The sequence below is a fragment of the Anser brachyrhynchus genome (assembly GCF_964034855.1).
Source record: "Anser brachyrhynchus genome assembly, chromosome: 7".
NCBI lineage: Eukaryota > Metazoa > Chordata > Aves > Anseriformes > Anatidae > Anser > Anser brachyrhynchus.
Window position 1 is genome coordinate 25917735 of NC_137701.1, and position 27754 is coordinate 25945488.

Consider the following 27754-nt stretch of genomic DNA (forward strand, 5'->3'; position numbering starts at 1 on the left):
GTTTCTTGAAACAAAAAATGCTCTGCAACTCCAGTATATGTCAACACTCTTTCCATTACGCATTTACTACTGTACTACTACTACTTTGAAAGCTGCCTGGAGCAGGGGCCAGGACCTCCCTCCTGCTTTGCAGCTCCTAGCAGAGTAAAGCCTGATCCTGCATGACTGCAGTGTACATTCAGGCTAACCACTGTGGGGATGCTTCCCATGTCGGAGAGTGTTTTCCAATCCAGGCCACTGTCCATCCGATAATAATACTATGTTAATGAAAACATGCTGAGTTCCAAGCCTAAGGCATCTCCAAGCATGCCACCAGAATCACCTAGGAAATTTATAACTCACAGACATCTTAGAGGACTGGAGAATACTACGGTACTTTACCTCCTGCCATGGCAGATGTCCATCCCAGACCTTACTGACCCCATTGCTCTTGGTGAGTGGATTGGGGTAGCTTTGTTTCTGCTGTTACTCCACCCAATCCAAAAGATGCCAACAGGGAATAATAGTGTCACTCTGTTTACTCTTACGTGCCTTGGTAGCTTCCAAAGGACTCCAGAAAGAGTGCACGTAAGGCTGGGAGACAAGAAAGAGACCCCCTTTCTTTTCTGGATGGAGATTCATAACTGTGCTTAATTCCCAGATAGTAAAAGTTTATATAACATTAGGCTCAAAAGCATGAATTGTTTGCTAAGAGCCTGTTTAACAGAAGGAGAACACAAACCAAATGTTCAAGAAGCACATCTGACGTCAGCAACATTTATTGGTGGGAATGCTGCTGGATACACACGCGTGTTAAAAACAAGACGCTAATCTCTCTCTCTTTCTGTATGTCACCTAATTTAAGATCAAAAGTGGTAGGAGCATTATTTTCTTTCTATCATGACGTGAATGTCCTGTCTCTCTTCCCTTTTGTCCTCAGGGGCACAATTACACACCCAACAAAATAAGCAGCAAACCCAGGTCACCAAGAAAATTAAATAAAATTCCAGCACAATTACAGCAGGCTTACTGTGCTAGCTATTATAGTCATTATATGGCTGGATAATCACAAGATTCAAAATGCTACCTGGAGGAAGAATAGCTGTAACTGTCCCTTTATGAATGATCTGTGTAACTTCAGAAAGAACGAGAGTGGCAATTCATACTGGTTTTATCTGAGCACAGCATCAGGAAGCCTGTGTTCAGAAGAGAAACTCTTCCAGAGGCCTCTCCATAGTCCATTTTGCTGATGCAAAACTCTTGCCTATGGGACATCCTAGGGCATACCTAGACTGACAAAATAAATAATGCACAGGTGAGGTTGTGGAAAAATGTACTGGACGCTCCATTTGCAGGGAATGGTGATAGTTTCTACAAGACACAGTAGGAAGACAGAGTAGGATGACAAGAAAGAAGTGGAAGAATGATTTTAAAGGAAGAAGGTTGAAGAAGCAATCAGGCAATAATTAAGCAAAGTTCTAGGACGATAATTGTTCTTCCTCTAGGCTAATTTGTATGATGGGAATATGGTGAGATGATTGCATTAGTGAAGTTAAGGTCAATTCTTTTAATAGCTTAAAAAGCTAATTTGATTTTTAAATAAATAATTAAAAAAAAAAAAGAGTTGGGCACTATTTTTAAAGGGCAGACTGTTCAATGCAGCTCTTTGAAAATGCAAACTGTCCATAGGTATCTTTCCTAATTCATAAGAGTGAAAACTAAGAAGCACCTCATAACTTTATTTGACTTTAAATTAAAAACTCCTTGGAATCCAGTCTCTTTTCGCAGGTGACAAGTGGTGGGACTCGAGGTTTCAGGTTGCACCAGGGGAGGTTTAGATTAGATATTAGGAAGAATTTTTTCACAGAGTGTGATCAAGCATTGGAACAGGTGGCCCAGGGAAGCAACTGAGTCTCCATCCCTGGAAGCATTTAAGAGACGTGTGAACATGGCACTAAGGGACATGATTTAGTGATGGGATGCAGTAGGTCAAGTTTACGGTTGGACTTGATGATCTTGGATGTCTTTTCCAACGTAGATGATTCTATGATTCATTCTTAGCAAACCCTCATTCTCTGATCCTATTTTACATTGATACAAACTGTGAAAGGAGTAATGGATCTGTTACTTTCAGGAACCATTTCTCTTGGTGAAGTTAGTTGAAAAACTGTGATTTTGTATTCTTTTAAATTGTATTTCTTTTAGTAGCAATGAATGAAGGTGAAATGAGAAAGACTTAGAGAAGGACACAGAGGCTTCCTCAAAAAAAAAAAAAAACACAAAAAACAGGCGGGGTGGAATTAGATGATCTTTAAGGTCCCTTCCAACCCAAACCATTCTGTGATTCTATGAAATATACTAATGAAAGAACCCTGCCCTGCTCCTATACAGGAAGGAGATGAGGAGCATAAGCTGCTGATTAAATACACATGAATAAGCCGTAGTGTGCTGTGGCAGCAGCGATGGGGCATCCTGACTTCTGCATTTGACCCAGGCCTGTTCTGAACAGTTTTATTGCTCCTGAACAAGATGACCTGTTGAAGAAGTGTCTTGGTGGAGGGAACGATTACTCTTTGTTACTCTATGTCCCACTGTTGTTGCCATAGTGAGTCAAACTGGGTTACTCTGAAAACTGAAAATAAATGATACTGTTTTCCATTTTAAGGAGTTAAGAGTCAGATCTTGATCTCAGCTAAAATGGTACCAATCTAGCATAACTTTAAGGGGTTAGATTAACTCTTTAGTAACTTTAGCAGGGTTATAATACATTCCAGAGCAATTCCAATGAAGGACACCCAATTTATCCTGCTTTAAATGAGGCCCCATTTCAAATAGGTGCATAAGCATTGCCTAACTTTAAACACATGGATGAAGCCTCCAAAATCTACTAGGCTCATGCCTTAGACGTGCCAGTGAGAAATAGCCAAACCGTATCGAGTTGCCACTATGTACACTTTATTGCTTGCTGTTGAGACACTTTGCGATAATTAGAGTTCTGGTGGGATACCAGGAATTTATATGGCACTTCACAACTTGTGTTTTTATAGTATTTTCACCATTTCCACTCAGGAATCAAAACTCATCTTTACTTATTCTGTAGGTGCTATGATGAATGGGAACTTAAAGGCCTTGTTTGTCTGAAATCCCCATTTCAAAACCCTGCCTTTGCCAACCATGCATTTTGTAACCAGGAAGCGTAGTTAAAGGGTTCATGTTTCAAATTGCGCTTTCATAGAGACTTTACATCCAAAGATTATTGTAAACGTTTTGTTCTACTGCACAGCAACAAAATCTGATCTTTTCTGTCAAAGCCCTTCAAAATCATACAAGCCTAGTTAGCAACACTTACTGGCTGAGCTGGAATTTGCTGATACGACAAAGAATGTTGTGGCAGAAGATAACTCATTTTCTTACAGTAGAAGAACTAGAAACTGCACAGCATATGTGGATTTATGAGCAATACAATTCAAAGTATATGTGTTCTCAGGATACCCACAAACCACTCCTTCCTTGGGAGGTAAAAGGAAAAGGCCTCCAAGTGATAAAACATGCACATTTGCCAGGGGGAGCACTGCATCTCTGTGAAGGCGGTAGACACTGTGTGACTGTTAACTTCTATCCACTGCAATTATATCTGCTCCTGGATAACGTCGTTCTGTGCAGGCTGACATGGGCAGCCGAACCCCTGGCCTGCTACCAGGCCCTCCAGGAGAATTTTGTGTCAGCACCAGCAAAGAAAGAACAAACACCAAGAATCAGAAGAAAATTAAAAAAAAAAAAAAAGTTCCCCCAAACCCACAACGACTCAAGGAGACTTAATAGATCCTAATCCTCTTTAATGACTAAAATGCACACCAAGTCTGATTTCAATTAAAACATAGTTTCTTTGTTGCATTCCAAATCATAGCTGAAAATAGATTTCTTTTCTCTGCTATCCCTGGCCCTGTCACAGCAGGGTAATGTCAAGTAAAGGTCTAGCTGAGAAAATACACCAAAATACAAAGGAACTTATCCTCTGGCTTTTCCTGCCATTATTAATGGTTTATAATAAAACCCTAAACAAAAGTCAGCCATTGCACTTGTGGTTTTTCCATCCCAACTAAAACAGAGCTCCTTTTTTTTCCACCTCTTTCATTATAATTTTACATTAGTGATACAGTATTTCTAAAAACTTTTTTTTTTTTTTAAGAAGAGAAATAAAGTTAGATCGTACCTCATTTTTAAAAGTGGAATCATCATCATTTTGGCTCCCATGCCATTATTTTTAAATTCAGAAATATCTAAATCTGACACTAAAACTTAGACCTTGCTCCCACCAAAATCCTCAGCAAAACTTCAACTGACTTCAGTAAACATTGATGAAGACCCCATGTTTGTAAAAGATAAGCAGGGGCTAATTACTCATCCAGCAGAATCCAAGCCTCCAAACACACACTTCAACACCACATTCTATGTCCCATTTAGCAACTTCTGAACAAATTTAATTCCTCTGACAGCACGTTACAAGCTGCATATAGGCTAATGTGGATAAGTGCACTCCTAATGTACAGATATAGCTCTGCTAATGGAGTTTTGTCGTGGTGGAAGGGAATGGTGCCTTACTCTGCTCACTCTGGCTAATCATGTCAAATCATTTGAGAGCTCTAAGAAATAAGCAAAAAGCAACAAGGATTTCATATCAAAAGTAGACTGGAATTTAAGCAATTTGGTTCAATGCCCAGCACTGCAGTTCAGCAAATGACTCAACTTCCCTGCCTCCATTCTCATTTGTAAAATGACATTAACCACACTTACAGTCAAAACAAGTGAGGCTGACAGAGAAAGTGTTTGGAGTGAAAGCTGCCTTTATTTTAAGTTTTTGCAGCCTCTAGCAATACGTGGTTCTAAATCTGGTTGGGATTCTAGAAACCTTTTCCAATACTTGAACATACTAAAATATCATAAATAGCAAACAAAATCATGGCTGCTGCACACAAGTGAGCAGACAATCAATTTAAAAGCAGGGCTTTAAAATCAGCTGAAAATTGCTCCAAATTCACTGCAGTATAAATACCTAATTGCTGAGCATATATCTACAAAACCTGAAACACCATAGCTTGACCTATTTATATGTCCATAACTAATTCATCTTCAGAAAATAATGTGGCCACACAACCACCTTCATCTTTATTTAATTCATCATAGATGGTCATACATGTTACTTCTTTCAAATTGGCTTGAGACCTAATTAGTGCATTCCGCTATCACAAAAATGAAGCAATCTGAGTACTGGGGGTTCTGTTTTTTTGTTGTTGATCTTTTTTTTTTATTATTATTATTTTGTAGAAAAGGTGTAATTGAGTCATCAGAGCTACACTGATTAACATACTCTTAAGACTGGATCTTAGGACAACAAACACAAAATTTGATACTTCCTCAATCTTTTGTCAACAAAGGTCACTCTCAAAATGTTACAATAGACAACCTTCCCTCAAGTCACTCAGAAGTTTGTCATCTCCATTTTGCCTTTCCTTTTCACCACAACTCCATCTGGTAAATATGCATTGAGCCATGCCTGCATCTCTTTCAAAAGCCAGAGAACTAATGCAGCTGCTATTAAGTATGATTTTTAAATCACTCCCTGCTTTTCTCCTCTAATTGTAGTTATTCCAAATACCACCACATAATTAAAGAGGTCTTTTCAAAAAGAAAAGCTATGCAGTCCCTTTTACCCTTGGAAGGAAAAGCAATCTTACAGACCTATCAGTATTCTTCTGCTGCACAGAGCAACTAAATTAACAAGGAGAATTAAATGCAGAGCCAATTACAACATTTAAAAAACTTCTTCTATTCCCTTGTCTACATTCAACCAGAAAAACAAGTCCCCATGAAATCAGATCGTAGGTGTTTTTACGAGTTTCCTGGACACTATGTGAAAGGTTCACCTCTGCACAATTTCTCATTTTAACAACAAAAATCTAACCTCAGTGGTTAAAAAAATAAAATACTGTTTTGCCAAAAGCAGGACATCCATGTTCTGCTCTTTATAGTAGTGACAGCCTTGCACAGCACAGCTGATACTAATGAATGTCCTTGAGTAAATTATACAACTACTGAAAGGTAGGACCACAAATGTAAAAGAGACAAATAGGTACCAGAATGTCCTCAATAAGCAAAAATACACTCAGAGACTCCAGACTCCTCACTGCTTCCAGTACCCATAGCTACCCTATGTTTACAAGCCCATCTAGAAACAGGACTGTAAGAGTTCGGCCAGACAAGCCTGTCCCTGCAGCATGAACCCCTGTTCACCAACAGCTTCTGCACTGGTAATCACTCCAGAAAAACTCTCCCTGGCTGTCTTCTTCTTAGCAGCTTCTAATGCACAAGTGTGCGAAAAGAATTAATTGTGAAAGGGTTCAAAAGGCAACAGTATGACTAAGTGAAGACATCCTAAATATCTCCCGCAATGCTGTGGCCTGAGCACCAACAAGACTGTTATCTTTTCTAGCAGTCTCATTCCTTGCTGCTTCAGGCCTTAGCTTGCAATGATGTTGTTCTTCTATTTCCATCCCTACATCACTCCAAGAGCCTTCAGATGAGTGTAGAACTGTACAATGGTCACAAATACTCATGGCTGCTCCAGGTATGCTGCCCTCCCATGGGGGAACAGGGTTGCTCACTTCAGGAAGGGAAGCAGCTCCAACTTAACTCCTTACTTTTTCACAGGCTTACATGGCAAAAATAACTTTGTCACTGCTTTCTACAGATTGCCATTTTGTACTTGTACGGTTCTTCACCCAAGCCTTTCACATCTATAACCACATTCTGATGGTTTAAAATTGACAAGTATTTGGAGAAGTGAGAATGTGATGTGTTCTGGCACCATCCACCTTCACTTCACGTAAAGGAGAGAGCTGATCCCAGCCCTAGTAATTAGGGAGATGCAGCATTTAGTCATGTGTCTCCTGGGAACAGCACATTCAATTCAAGGCTCTGGCAGAGTTGGTTGGGTGTAGGCTGGGCATTTTGAGAGCAGTACTTGCCCATTTCCTCTGGGCAGTGACGGAGGTCATGCAGCCCCAACTTGCTCCTTCGCTAAATGTGGTCATCTAGGCTGCACACTCCCCAGAAAGGAGTGTGAATACACATGCTTCTCTTACCCTGAGAAAGGACTTCCTTCAACTTAATGCTGCTTTCCTTTGGTAAGGCTCCCATTCATCAAATGCATCCCACTTATCTTTCATTTTCTTGATTAAATGTTTTACTCGATAAAATTTGCAAACTGCCTCTCTAAAAACATTCCAAGTAAGAGAACAATAGACAGACAAATGAAGAACTAATGTTTCTTCCTTGATGCCTGGCTTGTTTCTAATGTTCCCAGAATATTGTTTTTAAGGAAATCAAAAAAGAAGAAAAAATCATCAGGTTAAAAAAAACCCCTCTGTTGTATTCTTTAAATGCTAACTTCTTTTAGAGCAAGTTTTCAAAGCTGTGTGTGGGTGGAGAAGCTATAAATAACGACATTTGTGCATGTTCCTTCTGTGCAAGACACAGAAAATGTGCTCTGCATCAGCACAGAAAGATGCTGCTGTGCTCTGCATGAGGCTTCTCAAGGCTGGTGGGTAGATTTTTTCTTTTGCAATTACGCTGCTGGTGTTGCTGTTTGTGAGCCTTTTCTCCAACACTCAGAAAACATACCTGGCACTTAGCTGTAGCACAATGAATTAGCAATGCAACTAATTGATGTCAGTCTCCTATCAAGGGTAATATGCAGAAATACAGAACTATTTTCTTACCTAGAGCAGCTAGAAGATTTTGGTTGTTACTGTCTGTAGCACTGGTTTGAACAGATTTCACTCCTCTTACGGCTTTTCTTAGTGGCTACTTCACTTTCCCCAGGTCCCCATTTCTTGTCCCACATTTGTCCTCTCAGACCAATTTTGCAGGGCACAACCACCAGATCAGCCAAGGTTGGGCCCAGCTACGCTCTTAGGTCTGGCTGCCTCAGGCTGTTCGCTTAGACACAGTCAGAGTTTTCTGAAAGAACACCCTGGGCCTCTCTCAGCTCAAGAGGATGGGAAGAAAAATGTGCCAGGCAGAACGGGCATTGAAGCAAAGGCAACCTGAAAAGCTACTAATTTTTTACTCAAGCAATCTCCCATCTTCCACTGCTGTTGTTTCCACCACTTCAGCATGCGCCTTGGAGCTCTCTCAAGAAGAGAAACACCTGAACACCATGTCTGGCCCAAACCCAGGGTCTTCCTCACATGCACCGAAGTAGGATTAGAACATCCCAGAAGCAAAGGACTGAGCTCAGTTACTGCTGCAAGTGCAGATTCCTGAAGCTTAAACAAGAACCAGCAACACAGACAGAGAAATCACAGGTCTCATGATGATCACAAACCCTAATGGCATAGACACAGCACCAGAAGCTCAAGTCCTCCTGCACGTCATCCCCCAGAGCCAGAGAGCCAGCTGATCCACAGAGGAGAGAGCTCTAAAGAAACAGTTAACAGTGCTCAGACTACGCTACGACCAAACATACTAGGGGCTTTTTCAATTCCACAATAAATTCTTCAGCATCTTGCCCCCCCGCCCAGTAACTCTGTATTTGACCTCTCTGGCATCAGAACAGAAAATCAGCACTTGCAGTCCTGATAGTAAATAGAGACACCTGCAGGGCCCAGCTGATTTGGATTTATGATAGGCAGTTATGATTTAGACCTCCAAGGTGTTGACAGTTGTTGTTATTAACTGCTAACATCACAGCTAATTGCCCAGTGCTGATTTTCATGTTTGTGAGGGAAAGCATCTGATCCTGAAGAGATTATTATTATTATTATTATTTTTAAGAGTAGCCCTCTATGGCTTGTGAAGTAGATTCCTTGCATATATTTACTTAATTTATTTTTTTCTCAGTGGGACTGTCCAAAATGTAAAATGTCGCTAAAGAAATACAGCACGTACACAGGAGGGACCAAAGGAGCGTCATGAACTCTTTAGAAAAGTACATTAACCTCAAGTATGTAAATAGAGCAGTTGATTTTAACTCTGCCAGTGACAGATATGCCTAAAGGCTTCAAGAGAGGAAACAAAACAAAACTATGGGAGGACACATTTACTACATGTTTTTCAGCTCCAGCTGTAACCAGAGCATAGCTGTTAGCATAGGCGGAAGCGGAATAGCGTAATGGTAAGCAGGGTTAGGCACCTACCTTGGGTAACAATTCCTCATCTATTCCATAGGAAAGGAACAACCTACACGACTGGCTCCTAATTTCGGTGCTCTGGGTCACTGTTTGGACCTGCTACTAACCTGGACTGCACTGCTAATTTAGACATGGATTAAGATGGTAACGTCGACAGCTTGATAGTATCAACCCACCTGAATTGTTACTAAATAAGATGTTTAAAGTGAATTAGCAAATAGAAAGGACTGATAAAGCAAAGATGAGCTTTACAACAGAGCAGTCTTTAATGCAAGCACTATGCTCCAGGCCTAATGTTGACAATCCTCACTGTGCTGAGTTGTCTGCTTCGCCATGGAGAAAACTGCTGATTGACCAGAATATTAAATAAAGCGCTGCTTAGGTTACTGTTGGGAGCAGACGATTTAATCATCTTCATTTAACAAGGCTTATAATCCCAGCACAGACAAGTTTAGTAAGAGAACAAACTCCAACTGGGATAAATGGATCTTGGTACATAGTGTCATCTCAGTAATGGAAAAACTATGCAAGATGGTACAGCACTGCAGCAGCCTCAAACACCCCTGCCAGGGTCAGAGCCCCCTGGGGCTGGGTATTGTGCCAGCACAGAGGAGAATACCTTTCCTCCGTGGGGCTCTGACCTGATTTGAAACTTGAGGCAAAATATGAGTACAAACAAGAAGCGCTCTGAATACCAGGAGTGGCTATTCTCCATCCTGGCAGTTTCCAACTATCAGAGACTTTTCTAAGATCACTTGTTTGTCTTTTAAGCAATTAACCTAACTCCTCAAACGTTTATCTCTCCCAGTTTGAGATATTTCTGTGTGTCAGGCTGTGTCCAGAGTAGAAAGGATGGCAGCACAAGGCTGCCTTTGGGGGTTGGCCTCCCGGCAGGGCTTTTCTACCACAGGGTCCCGCTCAGGGACTCACACTGGCACCACAGCATCCCTTCTGCTCACACCGCCTGTCGGTCAGTCACTGCTCAGGCCAACCAGCTGCATGTGACACACGGTCTCCCGGAACAGAGAAGTCACAGCTCGGTGCTGCAAATAAGCGGGGAAAGGGCTGAGTTGCCGAGATGTGTGAGAAGTTTGGCATGTGGCATACAGGCTCCATGCTGAGCCAAACACTCAGTGTGAAAGACACAACAGAACTGAAAAAATAAAAAGCTCAGGACATTTGCATTGCTGTGTAACCTACCCATAACCATATGGCTGATTTCTTCTAAAGGTCACAGCAGAAACGGATCTTACGAGGGTTTTGAAGGGTGAAGGGCCAACGACCTTACAGACTGATCAAAGGAGGCTGCAGATAATGGCAATGAGGAGCTGTTTGTGGGGAGGCAAACAAATGGATGCTGAGCCCTAAGTCCCCTGGCAGACTGGTTGAGATGATGCAAAAATAAACTAAGATTTATGTGCAAGCAGGATAAGACTTATGAAAAGCTCTTTCAGCAAGGAACAACCTTGAACTGTTGAGGAGAGAAAAGACACTTGAAGGACTCCAGATGTGAGAGTCATGGGCAGAGCAAAGCACAAAAGTGGTTGGCGACTTCCCATGACCAACTTTTTTAATGAAAAATTCACCTTCCTCACGAATGAAGTTTTCTGTGAAAAAACTCCTTCCTTTCTTTTTTTGGGGGGGAGTTTTGTAGCTCCCAGAATATGGCATCCCCTCACCCTGAACGTATTGCTCTTCTGGTTTCCTGACACCACATAACACTTTGAAAAACCTGGGGAGGCAAGCAAGCACAAGCAACCCCCCAATTACATTCTGATTTTTTTAAAGTTACTTTTTGCTATAGAGGGAAAAAAAAAAAAGGGAAAAAGTGATTTTTGTTTTTTCCTAACTTTTCATGCTGGTTTAGGAAGGAAACTATCTCAAGGTCAAAATGTTTTGTGTGGCTGGAGCCAAAAATAAAAGTAATTTTCTCCATCCCTCAACGCACGTCCCCCATCCAAAAAACTCCAAAAGGCAGGAAGAAGAAACAAGGGAAGAACTGTCAGACCAACAGGAGGAGAAATATAAAAGACCAGGGGACGGGCCTGAAATATGTTTGTTTTACACGGTTTTTATGTTTGAAGGACATTTTTGTTAAAAAGGGAATCATAGCATAAAAGAAAGTTTATAGATGTAATAGTATACAGGAGTTCAGACCAACCAGCTCTAAATGTGCCTGGGGGTCACCCCAGCCTAGACAATGGCTTCCAGAACTGCAATCCAAAAATTACAACTTTAAAAAACATACAAGAGCCTTTGTTGTAAGAGCTCCCTGTGAGGAATATGAAACAAAAGTAGTTGCTTAAAAGTCTCCTGTGAGCTAAAGTATTGTGTTCAGCCTTAGACAGTGCACAAGCTGTCTTCCAAGGACAGAAATACCAGAACCTTTCAGTCAAGTTGGTCGGGTAGGGATGCTACTGAAGGTACAGCCAACAGGAGCACAGAACACAGTTACATGGAGCAGAGCTAGAAAAAGCAGTTTCTGACATCGGATGAGGTAGAGCTGCTAGAAGTAGTGAGAGGTAGCGGGAACGACCGGCCTGGAGAGGAGCAGCTAGCAGAAACAGGTCATAGTGCCAGATCAGCTCAACCTAAATTGGGCCTCGCTACACAGTAAGACATAATAATCTCAAATTGTGAGTGCAGGTCATTACCAGAGGCAGAAAGTAACCAGCTGGCTGAGCAGCTGCCCCATGCAGGAAAACACTGTGAAATTGTTACAGCTATACTTCAGCAACTAGCTATCATTATCCTCTTTGTTTGGCTAGTTGTTTTCTAACTTTAATGAAAATACCTATTGTTGGCCATCAGTCAAAAGCAATATGAAAGAGGATTGATCACTGTGTGACTGGCAGAATCATGAAAAGGCTGGGAGATCATGTGAGGAGGTAATTGGGAGGAAAGATCACGGGAAACAAATGAAGTAGAAAAGAAAGACTATTTTAGACTCCTAAACCAATGCCCAAAATAGCATATTTATTTCTTAGCACAACAGACCCATATTTCATTTTTACATAGTCCAAATAAATCCCATAAGACATTCTCTTAAGGGGTAAAACTGGAATAGCAATGACTTTGAAGGTTTAGAGCAAGGATTTGTGCATCAGACATCCTGACATGAGGAGTTCTAGCCATGAAGGTTTCAGTGACCTTTGGCAAGTCGCTTAACATCAACCTTTCAGAAGACCCATAATCCTGAGATGAAAGAAACCACAACAAGCAAGAAGTACTACTGTTATTGTTACTTCTTAAAGTTGCAGGGGGAAAAGCCTTCTAGCATTCCAGCTTATGTTTATTCAGAGACCTTATTCTTCTCTGTACTCTTAGTGACAATTACTCATTCTAGCAATTGCTTTCAAAAAATATATATTTCTGGAGAAAACTATTTTTCTTCCTTCACCACTACGGCCCTACTATTTTTGTAGGCCTAATCAGTAACAGACGAGCCTGATTCTTTCTCCCTCTTTGCCATAACAATGGGAGCCAACGATGCCTTTCAAAAACAATAAACTAAACATCGTATTTTCAGGGATGCTGACATGCAAACAATCCTGGTATAGAACTAAACAATGAGGATATGCTATATAAGGCGGATGATTCTGCTTGAGCTTAACAACAGCAAGTTTTAGCACTTTGCCTAGGACTGACTTCTCAAGTTTGCTGCAAAGCGAACCCTGGGTCAGACAGGCACTGAATGGCCTGGCATGGTGGCTAGAAGTGCTCAGTACCACACAGGATTGGTCTCTCTCCTACATCCTAATTCATCTCACCCAACACCAGGTAATATCAAACTGAAGGACCTCCCCTGGAGAGCCTACTTTCTCATTATTTCCCCTGACAGAAAGAGTATCCAGGGTACAATTCAGATCTTAGACTGAGTCATTCTCTGAAGATGCCAGTGTCTCTCCACTGACTATAAAAGGAGACTATGCATTAGGCTCCTGACTTGGATGATTCAGTTACATTCTTAAAGATAGGGAGGATAAATCCAGACCACGGAGAGCTGCCTCTACCTCCTGAGAACTAACTGTATTGTTATATCTTCTTTTCCATTTCTTCATACAACAAGTTGCATCCTCTTCATTCACTATGAGGTAGATTCCAAGCCTGGAGGAGTCAGCAGGATTTCCAAGAGTTTCTGGAAGGCCTTCTTAGAGATTCCTAAACTCTTAGTAAGAACCCAAACTTTTCCAGTTCAGAAAGCAGCAAAACAGACCATTTGTAAGAACCGTGTCTTAAAGGACAGACAGTATCCTAAACAAGAAAAACAGTTTTGGGGGCACAAAGGATTATTTTTTTCAGTTCCTCTTCTCACTTAAGTAGGTTCAGAGATCAAGCTGGCTGGTTCAGATTTCTTCAGATCCTATTTCCCAAGACAGCTGTGGAGCTCATTAAAGTGTTCTCGCACTGCTCTTACATCAATACTAAGTAAACTTCAGTTAGTAACTGAAGCTGGCCCCTGAAGTTTGATATCCCTAGCGCTTCTGCTCTGTGTGGAAATTAAAAAGTGATCATTATTATTTTTTAATCAGTGACTCCTCAAAAGCACAAAGAATAATTGTCTGCTTGGCTTAATAACTATATAGAGTAAGAAAGATAAAAGGTTGATTCCAGATAATTTCAAGTTACACTTTAAAAACAAATTTTGCAGAGGATACAGTACTGTTAATCAACAAGCCTTAAGGAATTTCCTGAAAAAATATCATTAAATGAAAATGTAATGACTTAACCCATATTTCTTTGTGAAAACTTTTGGCACAAAAAGTATAGGATAATACCGATATATATTTAAAAAGTGTTGTCAGAAGTTCAGAACAGAGCTCACTCTCTCATGTGAGTTTGAATTATTTAAAGCAATTAACTTATTGGGCTGGTATCCTAAGACATCTCTGAGGTGTTCTTACACGAGACACTGATCACTGGTTAGAGGGTACAAGTATGACTACCAGAACAGAAACACAAAGCCTTGTGTTATTTAAATGGTCATGCCATTATTCATAGAATCATAGAATCATAGAATATCCTGAGTTGGAAGGGACCCTTAAGGATCATCAAGTCCAACTCTTGATACCGCACAGATCTACCCAAAAGTTCAGACCATGTGACTAAGTGCACAGTCCAATCTCTTCTTAAATTCAGACAGGCTCGGTGCAGTGACCACTTCCCTGGGGAGCCTGTTCCAGTGTGCAACCACCCTCTCTGTGAAGAACCCCCTCCTGATGTCGAGCCTAAATTTCCCCTGCCTCAGCTTAACCCCGTTCCCGCGGGTCCTGTCACTGGTGTTAATGGAGAAAAGGTCTCCTGCCTCCCGACACCCCCTTACGAGGAAGTTGTAGACTGTGATGAGGTCTCCCCTCAGCCTCCTCTTCTCCAGGCTGAACAGGCCCAGTGACCTCAGCCGTTCCTCGTACGTCTTCCCCTCCAGGCCTTTCACCATCTTCGTAGCCCTCCTCTGGACACTCTCCAACAGTTTCATGTCCTTTTTATACTGTGGTGCCCAGAACTGCACACAGTACTCGAGGTGAGGCCGCACCAGCGCAGAGTAGAGCGGGACAATCACCTCCCTTGACCTACTAGCGATGCCGTGCTTGATGCACCCCAGGACACGGTTGGCCCTCCTGGCCGCCAGGGCACACTGCTGGCTCATATTCAACTTGCTGTCTACCACGACCCCCAGATCCCTCTCCTCTAGGCTGCTCTCCAGCGTCTCATCGCCCAGTCTGTACGTGCAGCCAGGGTTTCCCCGTCCCAGGTGCAGGACCCGGCACTTGCTCTTATTGAACTTCATGCAGTTGGTGATCGCCCAGCTCTCCAACCTATCCAGATCCCTCTGCAAGGCCTTTCCACCCTCATTCGAGTCCACAACTCCTCCAAGTTTGGTGTCATCAGCAAACTTGCTCAAAATACCTTCTATTCCTACATCCAGATCGTTTATAAAAATATTGAAAAGTACCGGTAATTCATTTCATCGGATCTGCAGGACACTAATCAGCACCACTTCACTTTCAAATCAGTGACAGTGTTGGTTACTTGTCAGCCCTCTTCAGAAGATATGTGGGGCCACAAACCTCTTCATTGCCTGGACTTGCGCTCACACTGCCTGAAAAGGTGCCAGTTGCTTTGGCAGGAACAAAAGAATGGAATGAAAATTGCTCTAAAGAAGCAGTTGCCAAGATGTTTTATTGCATGGTCTGTGACAAAAAGGGGATGGAAACAAACAAAAATAGTTTTACTACAGACTTACTGTTGTTTACAGCATAAATAATACAGCAGACAAACACCAAGAAAGAGGCTGTTGAGGATGTGATGTGGGTTTGTAAGCATGTGCACATCTTATTAAGTTAGCCCTTTAGAGATATGTAGGTAAATTTTACTGTGATCTACCAAATTCTGTGGTGAGATATTTATATTAGATAATAAACTAGGTGTGGACACTTTAGCCTCAACAATTATCTGGAAGGGCAAGGTTCGTAAAAGCAAAATTATTTATCTCTTGGTCTTGGATGACCAAAGATCATTTTCAATTCTGTCACTTCCCACTGGGACAAGGTTGCCAGGTAGTTTTACCAGTATTGACTCCTGAGTTCCTTTTTTCATTAATTTTTTGGTACGGTACAACCAGAGTTCAACCTCTACTCACCATCAGGTACCACTGCAACCTTATGGGTTGTAAGATCACATATACCTTGTAAGCTCAGAGAAAGTACAGCAGCAATACTTTGACAATTCAAACATTTGAGTGACAAACTAAGTGCATGACATTAGTTGATAAATTTACCAAAGCGGCTGTGAAAATTCTCTAGGATTCTTCTAATGTTTTAATTATTTATCTGTCAGGGGTAGTAATTTACAAGCTTAATCTGCTCAGATGGTGCAGAGAGCAGTGATGTGTTTTTGCAGGATGCTGTGGCTGAAGTCATATGGCAGTAAATATAATCTTGACCTGATTCTAATGTTCTTTTTACTTTGCTCTTGTTTACAAATAAATCTCTTGTTTTATAAGGATCAGTGAAGATACTTACTGTAAACAAAGCATAAAAGGAGATATATAGTCTGATTTCTTCCGTCTTTGAAACAAACTGTGACAAGATAGAAAACTACAGAATTTTGGAGAAGTCATCGCCTTGAAGTGATCAAAACAACTGATTGTCTGCATGCATATGTGGGGGATGTACGGACCTAATCCTCTAAAATCTTCTGTGAAAGCTAAATGAATCATGAACTGCCACAAACATCCCAGCATTCTTCTGCAAATGGACTATGTAGATCACACGCATCACATGAAGTATTCACTGTTTTTGGACAGTGTATGGAGGCAGATAGACGTTGGCAGGACATTTTTCTCCATACAAGTGGAGCAGGGCAGGAACAGGGAATGATCTGTTTTCTCGGCCAGTAAAAGCCAGACATGTTACAAGTTAAAGTGCTTGGTTATGAAGAGAGACAGCCTTTTCTCTGCAATACTTCGCAGTCTCCCACAACAATGGCAGCTGGTAAATGTAATGATATCAGTGTGGCCACATGGCCTTTTTATCCATCACCAGAGGCAGATAACCACACAGGGAAACTAAAGCTATGCTCATTAACGTCTCTGGGCATGAAGCCAACAGGACACAGATCCACAAATTTAGAGAAACCCAAATGAACCTGGTGCTGGTCTAGCTTGACCTTTTTTTTATAACAAGAGGGATTTGACACCACCGTAACTGGTGTGGCAACAGTCCTAGCTTTCCTAGTAAACTGGTACCCGCTTGCTAATAAGGGTTTATTAGTGATAGACATCCTGCAGCTTACTGCGAGTCTTCACCTGGCATGAGATGCATGTTCCATTTTTCCATGCAGAGACACCACCCCAGCTAACTCAAGACATTGTACAAAGCCAGGAAACACCACCAGTGCAGACAGGACCTCTACATCCACCTATTTTCCAGCTCCTCCTTTACAGGCAACCATCACAACCAAAGTGAAGCAAGAAGGAAGCAGCACCAGCAATGAGAGAAGCACATGAATCTGTAGAGAATAAGGTTGGCTGTGGCAGGCAGGGTGTTGGTGTCTGTGCATACACAGATGGGTGGAAAGACCAAGAACTTCCACAAGAAGGAATGATGCCTGCAGAATAAGAGCAGCAGTTTGACTATTCCACCATCAAAGTGCTTTAAAATACCAACTTCAAGGCATGCACAGACCATTTCAATAATGCATCTGATAGGTCTCCATTTTCCTTCTACTTTAATAGGTATGCTTTGGGCTTTACAGCTTCATTTGAATGAGTTTATGAAGTGAGAGAATTCAGACAAAATTCTTGCCTATATTAAACCAAGGGGATAGGGAAAGGCAATGGAGTGAAGAACAATGCTATAAACTTACTACAGTTATTTCTAAGGCTGTTCAATAACATCTGCTTATGGTACAACACTCGTTGTGCCTTGCTGTTTTACACTGTTGGTGTTCAAGAGTGCAAAGGGAACATATTAAAATGGAGAGACACATGCCAAGGCAGACAGGGTAAATCAAGATGTAACAGGGCAAAGCAGGCAAAATTGGAGACAACATTAGAACAATTTCAATTTTCAACAGAAATTGAAATGGTGTAAATTTACTGGTAATAGTCTGGAAAAGCAGAAGACCCAGAGCAGAGAGGGACAAAAAGAAAAAGCTACCATAAATGGGCTAGAGCATCTACAGCAATTACAGAATAACAGTATGAATGTCAAAGGGATTTTTTTCCTCCCTTGTAAGACAGAATCTCAGCACCTCCTCCCACAGCTGTGTTAAGGGATCAAACAGCACAGCTCTTCCCTATCTGAAATGATAGAGAACTTCTGAAAAACAAGAGAAGCAATGAAGTATTTTACACAGTTGGCAATCCAACATTTTTTATAACGATCCTAAATACTTTTGGTATTAAAAGAGTTCCTTGTCAGTTTATGCCTGTGTAGAGCCTCATAACAGCCCACAAATTGTCTTATCTGCTATTTCTATTGTGTGAATGGTGCTCCATTTCCTGTGAAGGCTGCAAAAGCAGTTTCACTCCATTTATTTTCTTTCCTTCTTTAAAATGCTGTATGTTCATAACTCATAGTTCTTAGTACACCATTACGTACCTTTGTTCACATGTGCAAACTGATATCATTGTATTAACATATAAATTTAACAGCAAATAATCTTGGAAAATGTCTGATGGTGTGAGGTAGCGATTACTTTAATGACATTTTATAGCATAACATTTCTTATACTTGTAACTTGGCAATCCACAGTGTTTATTTAAACTATTTTTTTCTATGGCACAACTATTTTGGTTACAACCTTACTGTACAGATGCATTCTTTCTCAGAATAGAAATCACTTTTGTTTCTTTTATTTTATCATTTTCAATGTTTTCAGGTTTTGTCCAGTTCAAACTGAAACCAAATTACAGTCAAAAGGATTTCCTTGTCAGTGGGAGATTATCTCAGAACATTGCCCTGACCTGCTAGCAATGCATGCAGTGTGTACTCTGGCCTTGCAAATGGTGTAGAAGATATCAAGAATGAAGTGAACGAGCCCCTTCTAATGCACAATACCCTTAAATCCAGTCCAAAGGACACACGTGGACTACATAAATCTTTCATCCAGCTACCCCGTTTTGCAAGACTTATGGAAACTTGACATCGCATGAGTAAGTATTTGAACCTTCTGTCAAGTCTAATTAGAGTAGTTAAGTGAAAAATAATTGATCTCTCAGGATCCAAAAGGATCTGTTCTTGGAGATCTGTCTTTACTAAAAACTATTAATGCAGTTAAGCATAGAGCAAGAGCATGCAAAATAATCCTGGAATCTGTCCTAGAAACATGAAACATAACAAAACCAGTCCCTGTTCACATCTGCTTTTAAGACAAGATTGATGCAGAACAGCTGACATGAAGAGAACGGTAGAGATGAACAAGTTGAGTGAGTGTAAGGTCTGAGATCATCTTCCACTTGAATTTTCACTGCATTGGCCAGCCCTGGAGAGGGTGAGCCATGGGACATGTGCAGTGATAAGCTTAAATTCGGAGCTGGGTGGAAAGGGAAGAGGAGCTCTTCCTTTGAGAAACTGCACTGTATCGTTGCCTGTCTAGAAGACAGACAGCAAATTCTAACAAACTCAGGACTCTCAGGATTTGTTCTCCCACACACCTTTTTCTTTTTTTGATTTGAACCAGGAAGAAACTAGTTAAAAGTTATTAAATACTGATAAGGCAGATGTTACTTTGGCTAGCAGACAACTTACTAGTAGACAGCTTCACCTGCCAGCTGATAGCTATTTAAAAAAGCAAGCATAATAGGAACTGCACAACAGATACATAGGAGGTGATTACTTTCAAAACAAAACCAAATCAACAACAACAAAAAAACCCCACAAACCAAAAAGCATACTCAGATATCTTCCTCCTCCTCATGGAATCTACACTTCATATTTCTGTTTAGCTGCTAATTTCATTTATGTGTTACAAAGCATTCGTTTTGAATAGTACAGATGTTTAGTGAACAGAATGATTCATCTCTTCCTCTCTACTTTCTAAGTAGGACAAAGGGATGTAAGTGTGTGCTGGGACAGAAATGTCTGTCATTAAGCTGTTGTTTCCCAGATAATAACTACCCATTAAGAGAAAAATTTGGAAAGATTGCTGCCAACAGAACTCACACAGAGTGATGCTTTCTAAATCGATTGGAATCCAGCAACTCTTACTGCTTTTTTTTTCCTTTCACCAGAAGTCAGATTACACACAAAAGACCTGTACTTTTTGAAAACCAGTGACACAGTCTCGTTGCCTTGCATTAAGTGGGAAGTAAAAGTTTGAATGTGTTTCTCGAATGAACCTCATAAGCACTGCTACTGATTTCAAAAGATGGAAAAGAAAGCTTTGGGGTGGAGGTATTGAACAAAAGTGTCAATCACCCTAGGGGATGAAGAATACATAAGCTAATATGGATTCCTATTGACATTATATACCACAGTTGGAAAAAAATGTAAAAATACCATAATTTACAATACCCCGTTTTTTAAGATTTTAACCCCCAAATTGTATTAAGATAATACATCAAAGTTGAGAAAATTTGCAGAGCATTCTAGCTGAATTCCAAGTATGTGCTCTATTTAATATATGGCTTATGAATTTCATTACCATGCAGTACGTTTGCTGGTACATAATGAAAGTGAAGTTGCTTAAATTAAGCATCTGTTACATTAAATCTCAGTTTTAATTATATATATGGCATGAATACTTGTGTGGTTTCATGGGAAAAAATGAGCAGGTATAAATTCTAGCAAACTTCTCAAGTCTGCCAAAGAAATGGTCACACGTATTTGTGAAGGATATCTACAGCCACAGTTCTGTGTTGGTGCACTTCAACTATGGCACTAACAGGACCACAACCGTACACATGTTGCATACAAGTGGCCTGTCCCCCTTCCTTGCTGGTTCACGTCTATTTTGCCTGTGACAGCTTTGTCGCTCCATCTCTACCTCATGTTTCACTGGGAGGAAGGCACCGACATAAAGAACCCCAGGGACATTAGAATGCTCCATAAACACGATTAGAGCGTTCAGCCTCTTCATTTAAAGCAAGTACCATATTGCCACCAACATCTGTTTCAGGCTGTACAGGGGCCCATAAACAAACCACACCCTGAGGAATGAGCAGAGTCCTGTAACATCTGTTGATTGTGTTTGCATATTTAGCAGCTACGAAAATGGCATCTCATTCTTACTGTCAGTTACACTGTTGTGGTGGTACTCAAAAGGATTCCTTTTTGACAGAAATGTTATTTCCCTGGAGCCTGAATTCTCAGAGGCAAGCCTGTACCGTAAGAACTGTGTTTTTGTGAGCTGGGCTATGTACATTGGAGTGTGCACTTCATTTGAGCCAGCAAACTCATAGCACAGGTACCTGCCCTCCACAAATGGCCATAATGCAAAGATCATCTAAGCACCGCCACTAAAAGGTCTGTATCTGTATTGCCTCCACACAGGAGGATGAAATATACCATGGTTCAATTGCTTTTTACACTTGAAATCCTTCTTTTTCTAGTAAATGCTGTTTTCTCAAGAACAGCAGAGTACCTACAGCTAATTGCTGACTTGTGACAAATGAACCACTGAAAAGAGTGTCGCATTCCCATGGGGAATGGATTGATCAATAATCAGTGGACTGACTGATGACTTCAATGTGAAACTGAGAGGTACTGAAAGGTGCATTAGTATTTCAGCATGGTTCTAGCACAGGCAGAGCTGTGCATGAAATCTTGGTTGTGGCAATATCCTCCAGATAAGGCACCAAACAATCTTTATGTCTGCAAATAAAAGACCATTCTTTACCTCCTTTAGTAATGGCATTACCTGTTGAACATCCTGCTGGAAAACACAGAGTTGCAGCCTTTGATGTAGCCGGACCTTTCGGTGTTGCCAGATGCTCTCTAGGCGCCGCTGGTGATGCAGGACTTCATGTACCACATCCAACACCTGGTGAACAGCCTTGGAGTAGTTTGCAGTAGCAGTAAGGGATTCAGAGTTCCCAGGGCTCAAGGGACGCTGTAGGACATCCAACAAGGCTTTCCCATCCTGGCTCACCTGAGTGAAGAAACACATCTATTTCACTGCGCTGGTACTGAAACACCCAAGAGCTGACAAAGAACAGTCTAGCTGATTCTTTTTCCCCCATATCTTTTCCTTTAGTCAAAAAGGAAGAAAGACCTCATAACGTCTCTTTTTGACTTGTACTTGCACATGCAGCGCCTGCCTTCACTTCCTGGTGGGCCTGCTGTGCCACTCAGCAGGAGCACAGATACTGTGCTGCTGGGGCTGCATGGAACCAGAGATCCCAAGGCTGTGTTATGTTCCGACACTCGGGCACCGAACACTCTTGACGTGCACTAGCTGATGACAGGTGGCATTTGCAATAGCAGGCCTATTTTTTGTGAGGAGGTGGCATTTTAAGAAAACCACAGATGGCAGAGTTATATTCTGTACGGTATGGGAGAGTCCTTTCTTCGTAGGATTACTAAGTATGAATATACATTCAGAAGTGTGACATTCTGATTCTGTACTTCATTCAGTGACAGTGAAAAATAAATTAGTATATGATAGTGATTCTTCTCTTCCTCAGGATAGCTCAGAGACATCTATAGCCTCCATTTTCAATGGCCAACAAAGTTTATTGGCAAATGGAAAGCCTTCTGCATGTATGTAACCTTTTTTATGCATATTAAAGCACATTTTCAGATGCAAAGGCATTGGGGAATTAAAAAGTTGAATGCCGGCTATTTTTTTCTGGAATGTTTCTGGAGCATTTTCATATTGCAGGAGCAAAATGAAAAGTGGAACCACAAAAAAAAATCCTAACATTCTTAATAAGTGCATGCACACGTTAATTCTCTAAAAATGTTTTTGAAATATTTTTCAGCTGCAGAGTACAACATTAGAATATTTTGTTCAACAGAAACACTAAATAAGGACATTATTGGAATCTGTTATTTTCCCAAGTCCACTTTCCTCCTTTCCCTCTGAAACAAACTACAATGACATGACAAGATTTTCTGAAAACTGTTTTCATTTCTATGTAGTCATAATCACCAACCTTGCTAGAGAATGGTTTAAAGAACATTTTCCATCCAGGTTGAATTTTGAGCATTATCAGTCAAAGTTAAAACATTTCTCAAGGATTTTCAAGTCTCACTTATCTCTGTATTATAAATTGCTTGTTCAAATATAGCAAATACCCATTAATCCCAAACAATCTTTTGGCAAGCCATGCCACATCGCAGCCTGTTACAGCAGCATATGTCTGGTGCAATTGCAGAGAAATGAAGAGAGCCTTTGTGATTTATACTGGAAAAACTGGGAGTCAAATCTCATCATACTAGGTAGCTACTAGGTGGGCTTAGGCAGATCCTTGGGGATTTTTTTTAAATATTCAGGGTAACTTGGAATTAGATCAGGAAGTAAATGGAGAGTCCATAGGGAGAGGCTTTCTGTACTCAAATTCAGTTGCTGCTGAGGACCAGCTGGAACAATTTGCACATGCTGAAGCCTGCTGGGGCCACAGAGGGAAGAGTCGCACTCACCAGCAGCAGTGCACAGTGGAGATGCTGGAGATTTTAGCAGGGCACACCGAGGCACAGGTGTTACCTTAGCAACTTTATGGAGGTGGCAATAGCTGCTAGGCAGGAAGAAGCAGCATCCATACAGGGAAGCAGACAAGGCATATGACATGCTATTGTATCTGGGAGAAGATAATCAGCTACAATCTAATTACTGGGAACAGGAAACCATGGCCATGCACACAACTGAGAGCAGCTTCTTAGACCTGGAACTCACTCTTTTCACTGGCTAAATTCACCATGTGAATTCACTACTGTCCTGGTACTGGCTTTTGGGTTTACAGTTGGTCCATATCTGTCCCTGGCTGGCGTTACAGCAACTTTTGTGTATGCACCTGCTTCATCCAAAACTGAGACAGGATGTTCTCCCAGACTCACAGCATGAGGAGGAGGAGGAAGAGAGACAAGTGCATTTCTGCATTCTCTCTGACTCCTTTCTTCTTCTATAGGATTTAGGCTTTTATCTGTTCCATGAGGTATTTGTTCCTGTTGTCTGTCTAAAAAGCCTCAGAGATTACAAGTTATGATTCTTCCCTGATGGGCATAGCCTTCCAGTCATTCTCTGCACAGGTAGAGATAAATGCCAGACACCAGGTGCTTGAGTTGTCCTGCTAATAATCATTAACACAAATTAGAGGCTATTAGAAATGTTCTCCTGCTCTCCAACTTAACAGGCTTGTCCTGTCATGCTGAATGAAATGTACAATAAATACATGGCAAGCAGCATGGTGACAAACAGATAACCAGTGGTGTTCGATATTTGCAAAGATACATACATATTCCAGGACTTCATGTCTTTTACAGCTCTGCAGTTCTTTGGTTTAAAAAATTTCTTTCCTGGAAGTATTTTTGTTGTGAATATTACTGCATTCCCAATCAATGGGCACAGAAGATTTGTGCTCTTAGAGTTCAGCAATGCACAATTTACAGAAAAGAACAGCTTCACAAATGGAGGAGCTACCTGCTGTGTTCTTCCAGTCATTTCCATGTTCTTTGAATTGCAAAAAATAAAACACAAAATCTCTTTTGATGTGAATCTTCTGAATTTTTCAGGGACTGTGCAAGGTCACAAACATCAACAACTCAGTTTAGTTGCATCACTTACGTTTTTAAAAAGTGCTGCAAAAGTCTTAACATTAATGGATCTACACCCAGCATAACTTGCAGCCCCAGTGATGTCTAAGTGCCAGTGCTGTTTGTCAAAGCAAACTTGACCATTTCTTTCTTATTTTGAAAAGTACAGAATTGCCTGGACTCTCTGGAAAGGTTTAACTCATCATGTGAGATGTACATACTCCTGTCATTTGGTGATATTCCTGCATTTTGACTTCATGATGGGAAAAGGGATAGGGTGTGCTGTATGCAAATGCTTCTGTAAGACATTGCATGTCCTTGGGTTAACCCTAAAAGCTAGATTTTATTGTGCTAATGCAATAATCTCCATGGAAGTTGTATGCATAACTAGTGGATAAGCTATGATCCGTAAACATCCTATATATTGGGTCAGCAATACCTCCAAAGCCTTGCCACTGACTAGACTAATGGTGCCATCTGTGAGACAGCTACAATTTACACTAGGAAAAAAAATGGGTCTTTAGAGCAAATATATCATGTCTCTGGGAACAGACGGTAAAATTCAGTTAATACAGTTAATCAAGTCACACTGAACAAGAGTCTTACCATCAACATAGCTCAAACCTGACTGAAGAGAACCTTTTTGGTGTTACCAGCAGGGTAGAAGAGGATTGCTTAGCTGTGGATTGCATATCAGACCCATGGTCTCTGCCTTCACTATTTTTGAGCTTCACTCATGGTCAATAAAGGAAAGAAGCAAACAATTACGGCTATAACCATGCTAAGATGGAAAAAAAGATTTTTTTTTTCTAAAATTCCTTGGGCATTTCTTCTTGGGTTCCTGCAGAGTACGTGAAACGCTTCATTTTTCTCTGCATTAGAACAGAAGAGGCCCCTACATCCAGATTTAGATGTTTATTTCATGCAACGTGCATTCCATTTCAAATATCTTACAATTACAGAAGTAAAAACATTTTCAATGACTCCACAGGAAAAGAAACGAAAGAGAAAGCTACCATTTTCATCCCATCATAGAGAGCTCTGAGTGAAGACATTAAATTCTACAGGCAAGAGGCATTGTCTGCATTGGAGATACGGGCATGTGGATAGGAGGCAGAACTCTTAAATCTAATCTAGGCTTTTCAGCTCACCATGTAGCTGTAGTCAAAGGAATTAACATTTCAGAAATAACAGACTGTAACCTCTCTGGCAGTTCTACAGACTGTTTAAAAATGTGCTTATTAGTTAAATAATACAGAAGTGTTTTAAACAGCTGTGTCTGTGATGATCTGTAGCTTTCTGAGGAAGCATCAGTAAAAGTAATATGCATTTTTAAGGTTGCTTTTGTGTTTTAAATCAATTTTCTTTTCATAAAAACTAAATCTGGGACTCCTAAACAAAATGCCAGTTTCAAACATTATTTTTTATTTAACCCCCATTTGACTTACTTTTTAAAAGTATTTTTAAGTGCCATCAGAAAACCTTAGTTTCTGACTAGACACATGTATAAAACTCATGGTTGTAACTGGAGGTCAACTGGGCTGTTCTGCGTTTGCTCACACAAGCTACTGCTCCTGAGAAGCCTGTCTGAGTACTGAATTAGGAACTGCTCCTTCATGATTACAACCCAGAATTGCTCTAATGATTAACACTCAAATTCTTCCAGTTATTCAGAAAATAGGAGATTACTATTTAACATCACTTACGTGGTATCTGAACAACTTCACCATGTATGTGTACCACCAACCCCCGAATAGCAAATAGTTTTCTCCTGCATTTTATTCTATATATTCTTCCAAGAACATGATGAACAGAGCAAGAGCTGGACATCTAAATACATCTAAATCTCTTTCTTTCACAGCATTCTTTATAATGAGGACCTGGCATCTCTGTGACTTCATACTTTGAAGCAAGAAGCCTTTGCCATCCTCAGTTTCCATCTGCATACCTGTGTCATGACTCATTCATAGTAGAAATGCAACAGGAGTAAAGCTATTGCCATCTTAAATGGGTTTCCACTTCAGCAAAGGCAGTGAAGCTGTTCACAGAATCACAGAATAGTCTAGGTTGGAAGAGACCTCCAAGATCACCAAGTCCAACCTCTGACCTAACACTAAGTCCTCCATTAAACCACATCACTAAGTTCAACATCTAAACATCTCTTAAAGACCTCCAGGGATGGTGACTCAACCACCTCCCTGGGCAGCCCATTCCAATGCCTAACAACCCTTTTGGTAAAGAAGTCCTTCCTAATATCCAACCTAAACCTCCCCTGGCGCAACTTTAGCCCATTCCCCCTCGTCCTGTCACCAGGCACGTGGGAGAATAGACCAACCCCTACCTCGCTACAGCCTCCTTTAATGTACCTATAGAGAGCGATAAGGTTGCCCCTGAGCCTCCTCTTCTCCAGGCTGAACAATCCCAGCTCCCTCAGCCGCTCCTCATAAGACTTGTTCTCCAGACCCCTCACCAGCTTCGCTGCCCTTCTCTGGACTCTCTCAAGCACCTCCATGTCCTTCTTGTAGTGAGGGGCTACTTGTTCTTCCTGGGGGTTCCAGGTACACTGTTCTTCCTTGGGGTGCCAACAGTAGTTCCAGATTCCATTTCCATTTGGGTTTGTCCCCTAGATTGTCCTGGTGCACCCTTTTGACAAGATTACTGTGACTCCCCAGAATCCTACAGCCTGGGAGGAGGTAGATTTGACTCCTCCTTCGAAAGAGTTGCAACAATGGAATACAAACCTATCTCATTTGGAAAAGCCAACCTCCCAATCAAGTGTCTTATCACTTAGGAGATACATTACCCTCTGGGAAACACGTACCTCGGTGTATGCCTGTGTTACTTGCTCATACAGGGTCTGATGGTGATGGATGGCCAGTTCCAGGTCTTGCATCTCAGAGGGGAGCCCTCCTTCACTGCACATTTTACACCAGGCATCCACACCTGAAAGGAACTGAAACAATTCCAGAAACAATGAGCAACAGCGACACAGAACATCTCAGCACTGTCAACTTTAGAAAACTTTGCAGAGTGCCACAGATGACTGTAGCTTGGACCAAGGAGAACATCACAGTTATAAGGGGTCCATATGGGCACCCTGTTACAGCACATTCCTATCACCCCTTCAAATGCCTGAAGAACACCTATATCCAAAGGTAACATATTCTGTTTCTTCTTGATTAAAAACTAACTTCTTTAACCAGGTTAAGGAAACATCCATTCTAAGAGACTTTGCACACCAAGCAGGGAGGCTGCAACATTTTAAAAAAAACATCAGCATGAGGCACAGGAGTACACAGTTACACATCCAGCTGTATTTACCATCATCTCAGCTGCCAACTTCCCTTGGTCACTTACCTGTACTTAACACTGCTAATTTGGGCAATA

At 41.1% G+C, this 27754-nt stretch overlaps 1 protein-coding gene across 28 annotated transcripts in view; it reads right to left on the bottom strand.

Annotated features, from left to right (window-relative positions):
* The window catches only part of KALRN (kalirin RhoGEF kinase), a 502773-nt gene that overhangs the window by 234942 nt on the left and 240077 nt on the right, over nt 1-27754 (bottom strand). For all 28 annotated transcript variants that reach the window (XR_013953438.1, XR_013953439.1, XR_013953440.1 and 25 more), the window contains 2 exons: nt 27189-27320; nt 21534-21764 (listed from right to left, as the gene is read on the bottom strand). Coding sequence is in view for 25 of the 28 variants with exons in the window: in XM_080599249.1 (XP_080455375.1) it covers nt 21534-21764; nt 27189-27320 (363 nt within the window). In the remaining 3 variants the exon portion in view is untranslated. The remainder of the gene's footprint in view (nt 1-21533; nt 21765-27188; nt 27321-27754) is intronic.